General features: G+C 41.8%; 1 protein-coding gene across 13 annotated transcripts in view; it reads right to left on the reverse strand.

Annotated features, from left to right (window-relative positions):
• Positions 1–17,695, reverse strand: part of ARID1B (AT-rich interaction domain 1B) — a 534,317-nt gene that overhangs the window by 131,670 nt on the left and 384,952 nt on the right. For all 13 annotated transcript variants that reach the window (XM_073627912.1, XM_073627919.1, XM_073627914.1 and 10 more), the window contains one exon: positions 13,750–13,996. In XM_073627912.1, coding sequence (XP_073484013.1) covers positions 13,750–13,996 — 247 coding nt within the window. The remainder of the gene's footprint in view (positions 1–13,749; positions 13,997–17,695) is intronic.

Below are 17,695 nucleotides of genomic sequence, written 5' to 3' on the forward strand. Positions count from 1 at the left end.
CTGTCTTTACATGAACTTTAATGGCATCCCAGTCTTATTGAGCTGGTCCACCCTTTGCAGCTATAACAGCTTCAACTCTTCTGGGAAGGCTGTCCATAAGGTTTAGGAGTGTGTCTATGGGAATGTTTAATCATTCTTTCAGAAGCGCATTTGTGAGGTCTCTGCTATAATTCATCCCAAAAGTATTCTATTGGGTTGAGTTCAGAACTCTGTGCAGGCCAGTCAACTTCCTCCACCCCAAACTTGCTCATCCATGTCTTTATGGACCTTGCTTTGTGCACTGGTCCAAATCATTTGGAGGAGGGGGATTATGGTGTGGGGTTGTTTTTCAGGGGTTGGGCTTGGCCCCTTAGTTCCAGTTAAGGGAACTCTTAAGGCATCAGCATACCAAGATGTTTTGGACAATTTCATGCTCTCAACTTTGTGGGAACAGTTTGGGGATGGCCCCTTCCTGTTCCAACATGACGGCGCACCAGTACACAAAGCAAGGTAAGGAAGAATGGTCAAACATTCCCATAGACTGCACTCCTAAACGCTGTGGACAGCCTTCCTAGAAAAGTTGAAGCTGTTCTAGCTGCAAAGGCAGGGCCAACTCAATATTGAACCCTAAGGACTAAGACTGGGATGGCATTAAAGTGCATGTAAATGCAGGTGTCCCAATACTTTTTGTAATATAGTGTGTGTGTGTGTGTGTGTGTGTATATATATATATATATATATATATATATATATATACACACATACACATCTAAAATAGCTTAGAAATATAACAAATGCACTAAAACTAGTATACACTGCTCAAAAAACTTAAAGGAACACTTTTTAATCAGAGTATAGCATCAAGTCAATTAAACACCTGGGATATTGATCTGGTCAGTTAAGTAGCAGAGGGGGTTGTTAATCAGTTTCAGCTTTGGCGTTAATGAAATTAACAACAGGTGCACTAGATGGGCAACAATGAGATGACCTCCAAAACAGGAATGGTTTTACAGGTGGAGGTCACTGACATTTTTTTCCCTACTCATCTTTTCTGACCGTTTTTCACTAGTTTTGCACTTGGCTAGGGTCAGTGTCACTACTGGTAGCATGAGGTGATACCTGGACCCTATAGAGGTTGCACAGGCAGTCCAAATCCTCCAGGATGGCACATCACTACGTGTCATTGCCAGAAGGTTTGCGGTGTCTCCCAGCACAGCATAAAGAGCATGGAGGAGACAGGCAGTTACTCTAGGAGAACTGGACAGGGCCGTGGAAGGTCCTTAACCCATCAGTAGGACCGGTATCTCCTCCTTTGTGCAAGGTGCAACAGGATGAGCACTGCCAAGGCCCTACAAAATTACCTCCAACAGGCCACTGGTGTGAATGTCTCTGACCAAACAATCCGAAACAGACTTTGTGAGGGTGGCCTGAGGGCCTGATGTCCGCTAGTGGGCCTTGTTCTCACTGCCCAGCACCGTGAAGCTTGATTGGTATTTTCCATTGAACACCAGAATTAGCAGGTCTGCCACTGGTGCCCTGTGCTTTTCACAGATGAGAGCAGGTTCACCCTGAGCACATGTGACAGACATGAAATTATCTGGATAAGCCGTGGAGAACGTTATGCTACCTGTGACATTGTTCAGCATGAACAGTTTGGTGGTGGATCAGTGATGGTCTGGGGAGGCATATCCATGGAGGGACTCACAGAACTCTACAGGCTAGACAATGGCACCCTGCCTGCCATTAGGTATCGGGATGGAATTCTTGAACCAATTGTCAGACCCTACGCTGGTGCAGTGGGGGTACTGTCTTCTTCCTGGAGCACAACAATGCCCGGCCTCATTTGGCGAGAGTATGCAACCAGTTCCTGGAAGGATGAAGGAATTGATACCATTGAATGGTCCCCAAGCTCACCTGACCTAAATCCAATAGAATACCTCTAGGACATTATGTTTCAGTCCATCCAATGCCGTCAGGTTGCACCTCTGTTTAGGAGCTCTGTGATGCCCTGGTCCAGATCTGGGAGAAAAAAAACCCCAGAACACCATCCGTTGTCTTATTCGGAGCATACCCCGATGTTGTCAGGCATGCATACAAGAACGTGGGGCCATACAAACTACTGAGAACCATTTTGAATTGGTGCAATGCATTTTCAGCAAAATGGACTAGCCTGCTGCATCATTTTTTCACTTTCATTTTCGGCGTGTTTTTGAATTCAGCCCTCTGTAGGTTGATCATTTTCATTTCGATCAAACGATGTGGCATCCTTTTTGTTCCCAACACATTACCCAGTCCATATCAGTATAGATATCCAGCATGATATTTTTCCCCATTGAGATCTGATGTGTTTTCAAAGTGTTCCTTTATTTTTTTTGAGCAGTGTATTATCTCTTTAACATACAGTATATCATGTATAGAAGTGGTTACCAACCTCAGTCTTCAAATACCATTCACAGGCCATCATTTTGGGACTTTCCCTAAAAGCCAAGTCATTGACTTTTATTTAAAGCACCAGTGCAAGGTGAAGGAAATCTTGAAGACATGACCTGCTGGGGGGACTAACGTTGGGAATGAATGATGTAAAGCATGGCGCTTGTCTTGAACTCTTGTTTTGATCAACAACATTGAACAACATTTCAACAGTTCAATCATGTGTAAGCATTTGGATGATGCTGTTGCTGCACAGGAGGGAGCCATGCTAAAACCGTAAACCTTTATATTGTCATAAACATTTCTATGTGGGAAAAAAAAAAAAAAAAAAAAAAAAAAAAAAAAAAAGGACAGCACAGTGAAATTCAGTAAAACAAACAGCAATTCCATGTTAGCAGAATACACTTCTGCTTAATGTGTGTGTATGCCTGAGGCACTGCTATCAACAAAAGCTGATGGGAGTCAAGGGAATGTAAAAAAATGGATACTGTTTGGGAATCCAGACATGCAGACTTATTTAATAAGACAGTGTGAAAAGCAATTAAGATGTTCAAGTGCAGTCACCCAGAGCTACTGGATTTCAGTGAAAGACACAAAAGCCCTAGCTGGTCATGGCTTAGCTTGACATAGTAATAAACAGCAGTAGGCTGCTGGTCCACAAATGGGTGCTGGTCCACAAATGGGTGCTTAGAGACCCATAAGATAGCCCATAAGGGTAAGATAACAGAGATGGATGACAGTAGCATAACTGGCGATATTCACAAACATAGATGATTAGACATATATCAGGAACTATAGCAAGGGATCAATCAAGCCTGGAGTTGAAAAATAGAAAGGTAAGCCATAAAACCCAAATTCAAATAACACAACACTGAGAAGGACTTGTTTGGAGAAAATGGAGAAATCAGTATCAGAAGGGAAAAGAGGCTCTGAGAATAGAATGGACAACGCACAGTCAAAAAGTGTAAAAAGGAGACACCAAAGCTAAACACATAAAACAAATCACAGGAACAGGACTAGGTTACAAGATCTCAGAAACCATAACTAAAATCTCTAACTAGGGGCTATAAACATTAGATTGGGATGAAGGAAGCAGTGTTAATTTTGATGTAAAATTTCGATTTCATTTTAGTCATAGTCATTTGACTAAAATGCCATTTTAGTTTTGGTTGTATTTTTGTTATCTGAATTGTTTTCGTTTTAGTGTCATATTTTAGTCGGCTAAATTCGAATGGGTTTAGTTAAATTGTAATGCATTATTTAAAGTGGATGTAAACCCACCATTCACCCAGTATAAACTAATGGCACAGTATTAATGTATAATTTTATTTATATTATATATATATATATATATATATATATATATATATATATATATATATATATATATATATATATACACACACACACACACACACACGCCGCCTGCATGTATTGCAAATGTCACCCACTCAGCAGTAGGAGCCCTGCAAAACTCTTTGCCGGAGCTCAGTTGGCGGAGTATTGATGTCACAAGTCTCCCCGCCCACCTCTACACTCTCCTACTCTCCTATTCCTGAGTTTTGAGTAACATCCAGTCAAAACTCAGGAAAGGCACCAGATGACATCAGCATGCCCAATCATGCTGAGGTGTGGAGCAGCCGATCCTGGGAGAGCTGGAGAAGAAAGGAGGACGGATGTGAAGCTGGAATCATAACATTGCCATGCAGGAGATAAAGAAATCAGATGTCAATCACAGCGGTGGGGGATGTGGCGACACAAACTTATCTGCGTTTCGTTTTTTTTAATATTAAAAAAAGAGGATTGCTCAGAGCTGGATTAACTCTTCGTGGCAAGACTGGGCACAGATGACTTGATATCCTCTACTGTACCAGGTAGAAGTCTTCATTAAAAAACATTTTTTTTATAGGTTTACATCCACTTTAAGCAATACAGATTTAGTCGTTGTGATATATGTCATATATCACAACGGCTAAATCTGTACGTGTAGTGCATGTTCAAAACTCAATACTACCATAAGTAGTAACAGGATTTTTTTTATTTTTTTTTTATTCCAGGCGTATATAATACGTTCGGAAATTCTAGAGAAGTTCCTAAATAATGCATTACAATTTAAAGTGGTTGTAAACCCTCTGGGACCACTTTTACCTACAGGTAAGCCTAGATTAAGGCTTACCTGTAGGTGCAACAAATATCTCCTAAACCTACACGGTTTAGGAGATATTTGCAAAAGACTGGCACCGCTGTCTACGGCGCATGCGCCGTAGACAGCAGTGCGCAGGCGCACTGAGCATGCCGCTGCTAACGGTGATCATGCCGTTAGTGGCGGCTCCCTCGCGCATGCGCGGGAGTGACGTCATCGCGGCTCCGGCCAGTCACATCGCCGGTGCCGCGATACCGGGAAGTCACTCCAGGATAGATGGCGGCGATAAAGGAGAAGAACGAGGGTTGCTTCAGGGGCTTCCATCTCAGGTAATTTATTCATAATGAGCTAGTATGCCAAGCATACTAGCTCATTATGCCTTTGCCTTACAGGGTGTGTTTTTTTTTTTTTTTTCCTGCCTTTACTTCCTCTTTAAATAAACCCATTAGAATTTAGTTGACTAAAAATATACTGATTTTGATTTAATTTTAGTTATAGTCTTTTCACTAAAATGCCATTTTAGTTTTAGTCGTATTAGTCATCTGAATTGTTTTAGTTGACTAAAATAGTGATAATTTAGTTGAGGAAAATACCTTAGTCAACAAAATTAAAGTGGTTTTAAAGGCTCAAGATTTTTTTACCTTCATGCATCTGCATGAAGGTAAAAAAACCTTCTGTGCGCAGTTACCCTACAGAAACAATAGGAAATTAAATCTACAAAGTAAGGGAAATGCATGCTTAGATTACTAGAACTACTATCTCTAGTGGAAGTTCTCCCTCCCTAGTCCCGGTCCAGAGACAACTCAAATTTAGTTGCACCTGCCATTATTATAATTTGTACTCTGGAGCAGATGTGTAAAAGCATCAGGCTTCACTATAAAAGGTCCACTCCCATGCCATATGATAGTTCACATATGTGAATTTCCCAGCGTTCCACAAGGGCATGCCTGACTTTTCATTTTCTCACTCTTCTCAAAACATTTGAATTGTCAGGAGACATTATACAAGGGAGGCACTGGAAGCCCTTGCTACCTTTTTTTTGCCAGAATGATGCATTAGTAACCTAGTCAAGTTCCAAAAACAGTTATGCTGTTCTCAATGTCTTTGTGCCTCTATTATCAAGTTAAAGCATTCATTAATTTAGAACCCTCAGCAAGGTCAGTGAGAACACTCATTTGAATGCTTTTAATGAAGTTTCCTAGCACAAGCTCCTTGTCAGCTTCCTTTTTTTTTTTTTTTTGGAAAGGAGAGTATCAACATTAACAATCACTGGTTACACCATTTATGAAACATGCAGATGTGGATTATTAAAGATTAATGCATTTCGGGATTGATGTCGGCATTCCGTTTGTCTCACGCCGAAACTAATTCTGTTCTTCATTAGTCAACGACAAATCACATCATGAGGATGCAGTACAGATATCAAAGGTGCAAACACGGGTGGAGAATAAATGATGAAACTGGTTACTAAGCTACTTTACACAGATAATCACTTAACATGTTGTCATTTATAAAGGGTCACAAAACCACAAAAAACACTATCTGCAGGTATTTAAAGACAAAAAAAATGATGTTTAACTAAGTCCCTTTACATCCTTTTCTACTGTTTAATTTGTTTGGATTGTAAAAACACAACATGTAAAATAATACCCAAGACTTTGCCACCATGTTCTCAACACAAAGGACAAGAATATCAGCAGGAAAAACCATCTACAGGTCTGAAATGTGCAGTACACAGTAATGACCTCACTAAATCTTACTTAATTCTCCTAAAACTAGTAGTCAGAGACAACAGTGCCTTAAAGTGGTTGTAAACCCCAGACCACTTTTCCCTACAGGTAAGGCTTACCTGTAGGTACTGGAAATATCTCCTAAACCTGCATGGTTTAGGAGATATTTACCATATACGCTTGCGCCGATGTCATCAGCGCATGTGCACTTTAGAAAGGGCAGATCGTGCCATTTCTATAGGGCCCGTGCCGTGACCGTCGGCTCCCGTGCGCATGCGCGAGAGTGACGTTACGCGACTCCGGCCAGTCACAGAGCCAGAGCCTGTGGCCCCGGTAGGAAGAGGGGGTGAAGATGAACGCTTCCACCAGCGGGGACATCGCAGACTTCGTTTGCAGGGAAGTGGCACATAATGGGCTAGTATGCGATGCATACTAGCTCATTATGCTTTTACTTTGCAGGGGAATAAAGAGGAAGTAAAACCCATCATGGTTTACTTTCTCTTTAACCTCATGCTGCAGATATACAGCTATGAGGCTACAGCAAGTGTACCTAGGCACCCTCACATACCAGCAAGTGCACTGCTATTTTTCAGGAGCAATTTTACACAAAAGGTAGATTTTCAAGGTACTGTTTGGCACAATTATTTCTAAATGTTCCTTATAACAGTAGATCTTCACTTTTTGAGCTCAGACCCACTTCAACCACCTCTGTCCTGAAAGGTTTTACCCCCTTCATGACCAGGCCATTTTCTACTATTCAGCACTGCGCTACTTTAAAGCAAAGTTCCGCCGGAAAAAAATTAAAAGTCAGCGGATACAAACTTTTAAAATAAGGACACTTACCTGTCCAGGGCGCCCGCAATGACCTCACCCAAAGCCGACCTGTCCCTTGAATCTGGGTGCAGGCGCCGGCATCTTCAGTAAGGGAATCAGGAAGTGAAGCCTTGCGGCTTCACAGCCTGGTTCCCTACTGCGCATGCGCGAGTCGCGCTGTGCGTTCTGACTGGTCTCTGCTGTCTTTTGGGACCTGTGTGTCTCCCAGAAGGCAGTGGGGGGGACGGAGGAGGGGCCAGACATGGCATAGATCACCGCAGATTCTGATACCATCTTACGCCAGAAGCGGAATAAAATACCTGTATTAGACAGGTATCTGCTCCCCCTCCCCCCTAAAATGTGCCAAATGTGACACCGCAGAGGGGGGGGCCCGGATAAGCAGAAGTTCCATTTTTGGGTGGAACTCCGCTTTAACTGGAACATCATGCAATGCTGTACCCAAACAAAATTTATACAGTTTTACTCACACAAATAGAGCTTTCTTTTGGTGGTATTTAATCATCACTGTGTTTTTATTTTTTTATTATATAAACGAAAAAAAGACTGCAAGATTTTGAAAAACAATATATAAATTATGGTGTCTACAAACTATTGTATATATACTGGAGTTTGTATTTATTTTATACTACTAATGGTGGTGATCAGCAAATTATAATGGGACTAGTGTGGCGGGCAATCTGACACTGACACTGAGTGAAAACAGACATCATCAATGATAATACTATACTCTGTCACTGTACTACTAACACTGGCTGGGAACATCTACGGTGATCAAGGGGTTAAATGAGTGCCTAACAAGTGTTAATGCGTGTCGCTTTTTATTAAGGATTTCTTTGTTTCTTATCCCTGTTTTGCAGGAATAAGAAAGATAAAGATTTTTTCCATCTGTACAGAACCCCCAAACTTGCCCATCCATGTCTTTATGGACCTTGCTTTGTGCACTAGTGCGCAGTCAAGTTGGAATGGGAAGTGGCCATCCCCAAACTGTTCCCACAAATTTGGGAGCATAAAATTGTCCAAAATGTCTTGGTATGCTGACGCCCACTGGATCTAAGGGGCCAAGCCCAACCCCTGAAAAACAACCCCCCCACAATAATCCCCCCTCCACCAAATGATTTGGACCAGTGCAGAAAGACAGAGTCCTGACCTCCAATACTTTTGACAATATAGTGTATATAGACACAAACACACACACCAGCAAAAATACACACACACACAAAACCCCCCAAAAACGATATATATATATACACACACACACACACACACATACCACCCCCCCCCCAAAAAAAAAAAGATAAATATACACATACACACACATCCATACATACACACACCTCCAACAAAAGATACATAGTGAGAGAGAATGGTGGGTATGACCTACAAAATATCAATCTTTATTAAAGTTAGTTTTTAATCTGCCTGTATTTTTGTGTGTATTTTTGTGATCCCCGATTTCTCCTTTCCCCTTCCCCAAAAAGCTAATATTTTATAATTTAAATCTGCTTCCAAGATGTACTTTATTTTGAACACACTGATATCATCACTAGGTCTCTGTGCTTCTCTAAGCAATGCAGGCAGGTCATGACTAGAAGTAGGAATAGACAGGGTGCTGTGCATTGCTTTCTGATAACATCACAGTGCCCTGCCTGCCTTCTAAAAGCCCTCAGCCGTGATGCAAGTAGTGAGCTGGCTTGTGGGAGAAGGTATGCAATTCTCAAAATGTCTTGTTGGGTGGATGTCAATTGGAAGGAGTGGGAATTCTTAAGCCTAGTACACACACGGGCTAAATGTCAGCCAGCATCAGCTGGTTCAATAGAAACTGGACGCTATTCAGCCCGTGTGTATGGCAGACAGTCCGACAGAGGCCGGCTGTTCAGCTGGCTTCTGTCGAAGGCTCATGACCAAAAGGTCTGTCAAGCGGCTCATGTTCCGTGCTCTCAGCCAATGTCTGAGAGCGCTGACCGGAGTGTTCTGGCGAGGGGGTGGGGTCGAATGGCGTCCGTCTATCAGAACATAATAGGGGGAGGGGAGAGGAGAGGGGAGATCGGTGTACTAACATCAGATTGTTAGTATAGCAGTATAGTACAGCAGCTCTGACCTGAGCTGTATTTTTTTTTTTATGAAAAAAAAATAAAAATAAACTAGTGGTATGTAAATAGCTTAAGACAGGATGCATATGCACGCCTAGCTAATGACCACATATGACGTTAACTCTTCTTGAAAGACCTGAAATTGCTGGATGTCCTTCAGTCCAGAAATGAGGTGGCTCTATCTAACTTGCTGCAGCATCTAGTGCACATTGCAACAATCTCACAGTGTGCCATGAAATCACAGTAAGCAGTTTCAGTAGCAGAGAGGAGCCTGAGCAACCCTGCAAGACTGAAGGTAAGGCTGGAGTCAGTGGCGGCTGGTGCTCAAAATGAACCCCCCCCATCAATTGCAGGCTCACTGTGCCCATCAATTGCAGGCTCACTGTGCCCATCAAATGCAGCCACTGGTGCCCATCATATGCAGCCACTGGTGCCCATCATATGCAGCCACTGGTGCCCATCATATGCAGCCACTGGTGCCCATCATATGCAGCCACTGGTGCCCATCATATGCAGCCACTTGTGCCCATCATATGCAGCCACTTGTGCCCATCAAATGCAGCAGCCAGGGGCGTCCCCTGGCTCGGCTGTCACTTATCTACACCCCCCGCGGCCGGTCCGGCGGCACTTACTGCTCGTGTGGCGGGGCTCTACTTCTCTCCTGGAGTGATGTGGCTCGCCTCCTCGGCGGGAAGCGGGGGCTGCGGCTCCTGTGTCTGCTCGGCTCCTCAGGCTTCCTCCGCCGTGTCTCCTCTTCCGCCAAAGCATTAGGCATCCAATAGGATCGCCTAATGCTTTGGCCATTCGGGAGACAGGTCTCACTGACCTGCCTGCTGATTGGCAGGGAGGAACGTTAGCGTGAAAAGTGGGAAAATTAATTCGCTATGCCACACAACAGGGTGGGATCAGGACGCAGTGCTCTGCTCCCCGAGCCCACCCTATTTTGAAGCCTATTAGAGCCTCTGGCTCTAATCACGTGCTTCAAAATCCACGACCCCGCCATAGTATTTCATGTATCCGGCGTCCTGAATGTGACCGGGCACATGGATAGGGAGGGCGACGGAGGTGTCGGGGGGCGGCGCCCCTGCGCCCACAATGCACGGGCCGCCACTGGCTGGAGTTCAGCTTTAATCCATTCACTGTTAACCTTGGGCAAGTCTTATGAGTGTTCCTCTCATACTATCAAAGTAAGTGAATTTTAGCTGCATTATTCAGTAGCAATGCAAAAAAGCCATTCCTAAGTTTATTTAGCTGTGTTTGTTCCAAGAGGATCAAAAAAATGGCATTTTGAATAATGAAATTGTCTACAACAAGTATATGTTTTGAAGTGAACTAGTGCCAGAGCAGTATAAAATATGAGACTGTCTATACACGGGATGGTATTTTTCGGTTCTCTCTCTCTGACAAATTCCACCGAAGCCGGCAGTGTGAGCTGACACAGCACATCATCAAAATGCACAGCTTCTGCCAGACAACGTAGCAAATGCTAATTTCATTTGTCTTGCTTCGCATGCCAAATTGTACCAGTTTACTAACAAAGCAAAAATGTAAATAAGGAAAACGGTTTCAAGGCTCAGATTTTTTTTTCAGTATTTTTTTTTCCTGAGTTTGGGTTGTCTTTCGTCAGCGGTTTCCATACCAAGTGGTAAGAGAAATGTAATTTCCATTGAATATTAAACAGGGCCATGAGGTCGATGGAAGAGAAGAAGGGCATTCAATGGGATGTTGGAAGAGGCTTTTTTCTGTACACCACAAAGTTGCTGTTGGGAATTTAAAACCTCTCAAAAGTTAAACCCTATGCCCTCTATGTTCTATGACTCCCCTAGTGTAGTAATGCTTTAGAATAGGAAAAAAAATAATCTTGTATAAAAGTTTTACTTATCATTTTGATATGCTTCATATTAATTTAGAAACTTGCCATAAAAGATTCAATTTTTAAAAAATATTTAAAGCGCCACTCAACAACAAAGTACACTAATAAAATACATACAAGGCGAATGTATTACCTACCTAAGGACTGTCTTTCCAGTTTTGAGATTTACACAGCCCTGCCAGGCAAAATGGATGACCCGATTGATGTTGCGGTGAAATAACACTTAAAGCGGTTGTATACCTGCTGTCTTTTTTTTCTACACCTGCAAGGGAAAAGGCATAATGAGCTAGTATGCACCGCATACTAGCTCATTATCAGATACTTACCTTAGAACGAGGCGCTGGCATCTCACCTGGTCCACGCCGAGGGAGCTGACATCTCTCCTCGGCGTGTCTTCCGGGTATCGCGGCTCCGGCGCTGTGAGTGGCCGGAGCCGCGATGTTGTCACTCCTGCGCATGCGCGCGGGAGACTTCTGCCCGGCAAGCTCGGGAGTTTGCCGGGCTGTCAGCCGAGAATCCCCTGTGCGCATGCGCCGCTGCAGTCAGCGGCTCATTGCGAGGGGAATATCTCCTAAACCTTACAGGTTTAGGAGATATTTTTTTTTACCTACAGGTAAGCCTTATTATAGGCTTACCTGTAGGTAAAAGTTAAAAATAAAGGTATACAACCGCTTTAAGGTAATATTAAGGGCAACTATTTAAAAAAAAAACATGTTATACTTACCTGCTCTGTGCAGCAGTTTTACATAGAGAAGCCCCAATTCTCCTCTTCTCAGGTCCCCCATTGGCCCCTCCCTCCTGTCAGGTGCTCCCAGAACAAGCAGTTTGTAATGGGCGCACCCAAGCAGGCTCGCTCCTGGGCTACTGCTCTGCGTATCCATTCACACAAAGAGCTGTGGCTTGGCCTCGTCCCCCTCTTCTCATTGGCTCACTGGCTGTGACTGACAGCAGCAGGAGCCAATGGCAAAAAACCTTCAGTCTTTAATCAAAATGATCCATTTCAGCAGGGACCAAACCTTGACAGCTTGTTTGAGTGACTTTCATTGAAGGGACATGCCGTATACATTTTTTTTTATTTTCGAAGAGTGGCTGAAGCTGCTGATTGGAGTATTCTGACAGTAGCAGAAGCCACTGATTGGAGTATTCTGATAGCAACAGGAGCTGCTGTCAGAATACAATGTCAAAGCAGACGGATTCCTCCATCTACCTGGTTTCTATGGATGGAGGAATCCTGCTGGTTGAATAAAAAAACTAACAATGTATGGTCAGCTTGTAAGTCTCCTTCCCCTAGTCGGTGACATCCAGTGAAAGGGAAAGCAGAAGATTGATTAGCTCATCTCTTTGTCAACTTGCTGTCTGTTCATATCAGCATACTCCTCGTTAGCATATGAGCAAGGCAAGACAGCTGAATGGGTCATTGCTCTACTTCCCCCTCTCCCAGGTCTGAGCTCTGCTAAAGGCTGATAGCTTGTCAAATTCAGGAACTTACATTGCTCGAATAAAAAAAAAATTAAATCCATTTATTGATAAATTAATGAATACAGAGCTGCATTACTTTGTATTCTACATGTCAGTCCTAATTTCAGCTGTAAAAAGGGCAGTCCACCAACAATTTACATCTCTGTTATGGGTAAGTTTGTTAGGTTGAATCACCCAGCAGCTCTTTAGCACTTCTAGAGATGCATACTACATCTGAATGTGTCCTTTCCTTATTTCTTTCATTGGGGGGCTCATGCACAATTGCTCGCATGGTAAAAGGCTGCATTTTACAGCACAGTCTGTGTAAGGGTCCAGCAGGAGAGGTGCGATATGCTCTTCAGCACATTGCACGGTTTTAATTTTTAAACTTTATTTGAATTTCCATATTGTAACACTCTATTCAGCAGGCTAAGGTGATATGTGGTGCCATCTAGTGCACTGCACATCATACCAGCACAGATAACAATGGTCTTCTTTGTGCCCTAGCAGTGATCTGCTTCTTGTGCAGAAAAACAAAGGTCACTGCATATAGTGTGAATGTGCCTGATTCATTAAGAAAAAAGCAGTAGGATGAGCATGACTCTTCCTCTGAGTTAAAAGATGGAGGCATATATAGGAACGCTGTCAGTAAGTGTTAACCACTGGAGTTGCTAAAAGATATAAGAAACTAGTAGAAGACTCGGCCCAAGCATGTTAACTGAAGAATACATTTTGACCCTTTAGCCCAAAAAGGCTCTTGGTTGGTCCTGATGATCAATGATCAGGAAATGGACAAATTGTGCTACTCAACAATCTGCAGCTCTTCCATAATAATGGTGTAGTTTTGATTATATAATTAATATCAACTGTTTATTGCTGCATATGCGTACTTTACATTCAGTTCCAGAACCTCTGAAAAACATCAAAGACAGCAGTCCGAAGCATCAAAGAGAATTTCTTGATTCTCATGGAAAGTATCTTGTTTAGTCTCCAGAAACTGAATAAGGAGAAGTGATCAACAAGTCTGTTGCAGGGAAGCCTATTTAAGAACTAGATATGAAAGGATGGTGCTGATAGTATATTAGAACCGTGCCAGAGTTGTGACCCATAAAATCCTAGGAGGTGCCCCGATCTTTCAATCACAGATCTCCTTTAATATTGCAACCTGCACTAAAACGTTAGCTATCATACAAGCTTTCCTTATGTACTCACCAGGAATGCTAGCAGGTGATATTGGACCTGATCTTGACTGGTTGCTCCCAACTGGTGAACCCACAGGTGATGGTGATGGACCACCACCCTGGATGCTTGGTAGATGTGGTGATGCATGAGGAGAAAAGGGTGACTGTGCAGGATTGCTTTGCTCCCCCTGGCTGCTTGTAGAACCCGAGGCACTCACAGCAGAACTTAATGTTGCTTCAGTTCCAGTTGGCAAGTCATCAATAGAACCAGATAAGTCCTGTGGGACAAGCAAGAACTAACAGTTAGAGCCAACATCAAGTCATAAAGCAATGCATGAGTTTAGACAATGTTACAGGCATTGTTTGAGTACATGATTCTATATGTCAACAACTCTTAAAATAAGTCGGTGTATAAAAAAGATAAATGTGCCATTTTATTTTCTACAATACACAGGACTTTACTTAGAACATGGAACCACTCGTATTCTTCCATATTTGCCGAAGCAGCTCAAAGTCCCCACTAAACCTATTCATACACTAAGGTCAGTATGAGCAGAAGCTCATTAACCTACCAGTATGTTTTTGGATTGTGGGAGGAAACTAAAGCACCCAGAGGAATTCCCATACAAGCACAGGGAAAACATATTAACTCCATTTACAGAGTCCTGTTTGTAATGCAAGTCAACCAAAGACCCAGAGCTACAAGACTACCAACACCTTAACCACAGTGCTGCCTAAAGGACAAAACATATTTATTCATTCTAATTTTACAGTTATCTTAACGCACTGAAATCAAAGCAGTTATCAGTAAAGTTGATAAGCACAGGTCAAAGACATCCCATGATGACCTTGGAATCTTCTTCTCATGGCATTAGATGTTTAGAACTTTCTGGTCACATTTTGTAGAAGGAGTCTTCAAAAAGTTTCTTCACTTTTATAGATATAACTTAGTTAAAAAAAAAAAAAAGGTGCGGAAACATTTTGAAGAACCCTCATACAAAATGTCTATCTACATATAGAGCAATTATTGTTTCCAGCACCCAACTTCTGGAAGACAAGAAAACACGAGGTACAGCTAGGTATACCTATTTTTGAGCTGTTAACATGCAACAAAGACCATTTACGAAAAAAAAAAATGATAAAAACTGCACAAATTAGGTAGATATGCAGCCACACATTTTGATAAGTTGTATCTGACTATTGATTGTGAAGTTCCAAAACAAGGACAGATGCCTTACCAGGTTTTCTCTGAAGTGTCATTTATTTTGATGGAGGACTTCTCACTGCTCCAGATAAGGTAAATATGTCTCAGAAGGGAGTATTGTAGCCCTATAGATTCGTTTAAGGAGTAGGTTACTAGGTTTAGTTCAACAGTTACAATTCAGAGAGTTAGCTGTTAAGGGCTCTTTTTAAGGATTGGGTTAAGTGTTAGCTTGAGGGTTAGGAGGTCAAATTAAATGTTTGGATAAAGTTAGGTTAAATGTTATGGGAGAGGTGAAATTTAAGGGTGCATTTAAGGGGTTAGGTGAAATGTTAGAGCTTCAGTTAGGAAGCATTAAGTGGTAACGGGTGCTTTACCATTAGAAATAAGAAATGGTGAGGGACACTTGGGAGAATTTTTATTTTATTTTACCTCTTTCTGATGCAGGAAGACCCTTGTCAAGAGCTATAGTGTTGGGCACCATATTACTGATATAAATTACATACAACAGAAGGTTCTTTTTGTAAGCAAAGTGTAAAGGATTAAAAACGGGGTGGTGACACCAAGCATCTTTATGTCCTTGTTCAATACAGTCATAGCACCACGCAACACTACAACTTAGTTTCCTTCAGGGTGTCAGGGCAAAGAAGTTAAAGAACAGCTGAAATAAAAGATAGTGTTTTACAATGCACAGTGAAGAGGGGCTGCTAGAGTAGTGTGAATATTAGAGCAAAAAAAATAAAAAAATGTTACAGTACGCTGTATTCTGATGGCTTTACAAATCCTCTTTCTGATAATCCCCTGGGGATATGTGCTGGAGTGAGTGACAGGTCTCATGCACTTTCTTAAGTTCATGCCTTCCAGGGATTTGTTCTCACAAACCTGATGTAACTCATTCATAAAAGCAAAGGAGGTCACGTGAAGCCACAGTGTGTAAGGCTTAAAATATATTATTGGGAGGAAAGAGAAGGAGGGGGGAAGGAGGGCAGGCAGGCTCCAGTTCCACAGCATGGCTTGACCTAGGGTAACCTTTGAAATGTGATTATTCACACAGTGAGAGGGGGATTTCCTTGAAGAAGATTTACCATGTTGAACACACTCTCCCTCAAATAACCTGACAATGCAGGATGAATAAAAGATGACTTGCCAAAAACAAGACAGGGAAGGATGTGATTACTCCTAAGTAATAACCGAACACAAATCAGGAGTACATGGAGCACAGCTATGGGGCGCTAATGATGCTTATAGTATCATATGAGTTAAAATCCATGTGAGGTTATTTGACAGTTTTGACAAGCAGATGTGTGCACTTGCCAATGTTTTTTACTCTGCTTGGAAGCTTTTACCTGTTTTTTTATTTTTTTTTTTATTGGCACACTTGGACATGACAGCCATTTCCTTTACTGATGCAAACAAAATTGCCCAGAAAAACATGAGAAAATATAAATTTGATAAGTTATTCCACACAACAACAATACCGTTTTACAGTGCCTGTAATGCTCACTTAGTTCCTGTTATCTCATAATTATACCATGCAAAGAAATTTAATCCAATAGACTTTTCACTCCAGTATCCTACCAACGTATAATTTTGATGCTTCCGTTGATTTGTTAGTGTTAAAAAGCTTATCATTGGAACCTCTATGTATCTACAGTCTGGGAGAAGTTTATTAAATAACGGACATGTTGCCTTTTAATTATGCAATTTAAAAGATAGAATTTTATTTTTTTTTGTAGATCTGTCTGGACAGTCTATGCTGATATATTCAAGCAAGCAAAAAAGGAAAAACAATCAACAGTAGTTTTTCACATAATTTGCCATTTGCTGTGGTAAAGGTAGAAAGTGACTTCATATTTGCTAACAATACTGGGGTTAAACATCAGATTGCTAATTTTGGTTTGCAAAAAATATCCAAAAGGTCAAGAGTACAGAAAATTGGATCTTTCCTTTAAAATACTGCTTTACACAGGCAAACGAAGCTGGCTTAGATCAGTATCCCACGTTATGTCCATCCTGGATTGCAATTGCATTGCACTGAATTGCACACTTGGGTAACTAAGTGACTGATAATAACTCAGCAACAAAGTCAGTATATCTTGAAGGTAGGTTCTCTTAAAAGTTCTTGTACTTGCATTCACAAGCAATAAAACTCTTTAGATGCACTTTATCTAGCATTTTTAAGCAATCTAGAGCATGCAATACAGTTCTATGATAAAGACAGACATAACCACAACTAGAGTGGACAGTGAGGGATGCAAGCATCAGGGAAGAACTGTGAACCTTTCATCTGGGGGGAGGGGCACCATTTTATAGTAAGGACACATTTCTGTAAACTAAAGAAACAGAAACATCATGTTTCATTGACTGGTGTATATGGTGAAAGGTGGTTGTTCTAAAAAGTCCAAAATTTACTGAAAAACATGCCTTTCACGTTTTCAGCATCCTTTGTGGCTCTCAGAATTCAGTCATGTGACATCTCAGAGCAGATAATGAAGGTGGTGCTAGAAGACTTCCTCTGCCAAGCACCATCTGAAGGAGGTAGCTATACAATGCTCAGTATGTTCCACTAACTGCAGATTGATGTCCGATTCGTAAAATATCTCTACTCAGGGCCACTAACCCAAAATATCTTATTAGTACATCTCTGCCAAGAATCCTAACCAATGTGTCCTGTAGTGCTGAGCTATGCTTTACTTTAATAAGATCTTTATCTGAGGGCTGAACAAAGGCATTAAGTTATGCCTCTGAGAAAGTAGAGCAATGATGCCAACCTAAT

The sequence above is a fragment of the Aquarana catesbeiana genome, linkage group LG04 (genome assembly GCF_042186555.1).
Source record: "Aquarana catesbeiana isolate 2022-GZ linkage group LG04, ASM4218655v1, whole genome shotgun sequence".
Taxonomy (NCBI): Eukaryota; Metazoa; Chordata; class Amphibia; order Anura; family Ranidae; genus Aquarana; species Aquarana catesbeiana.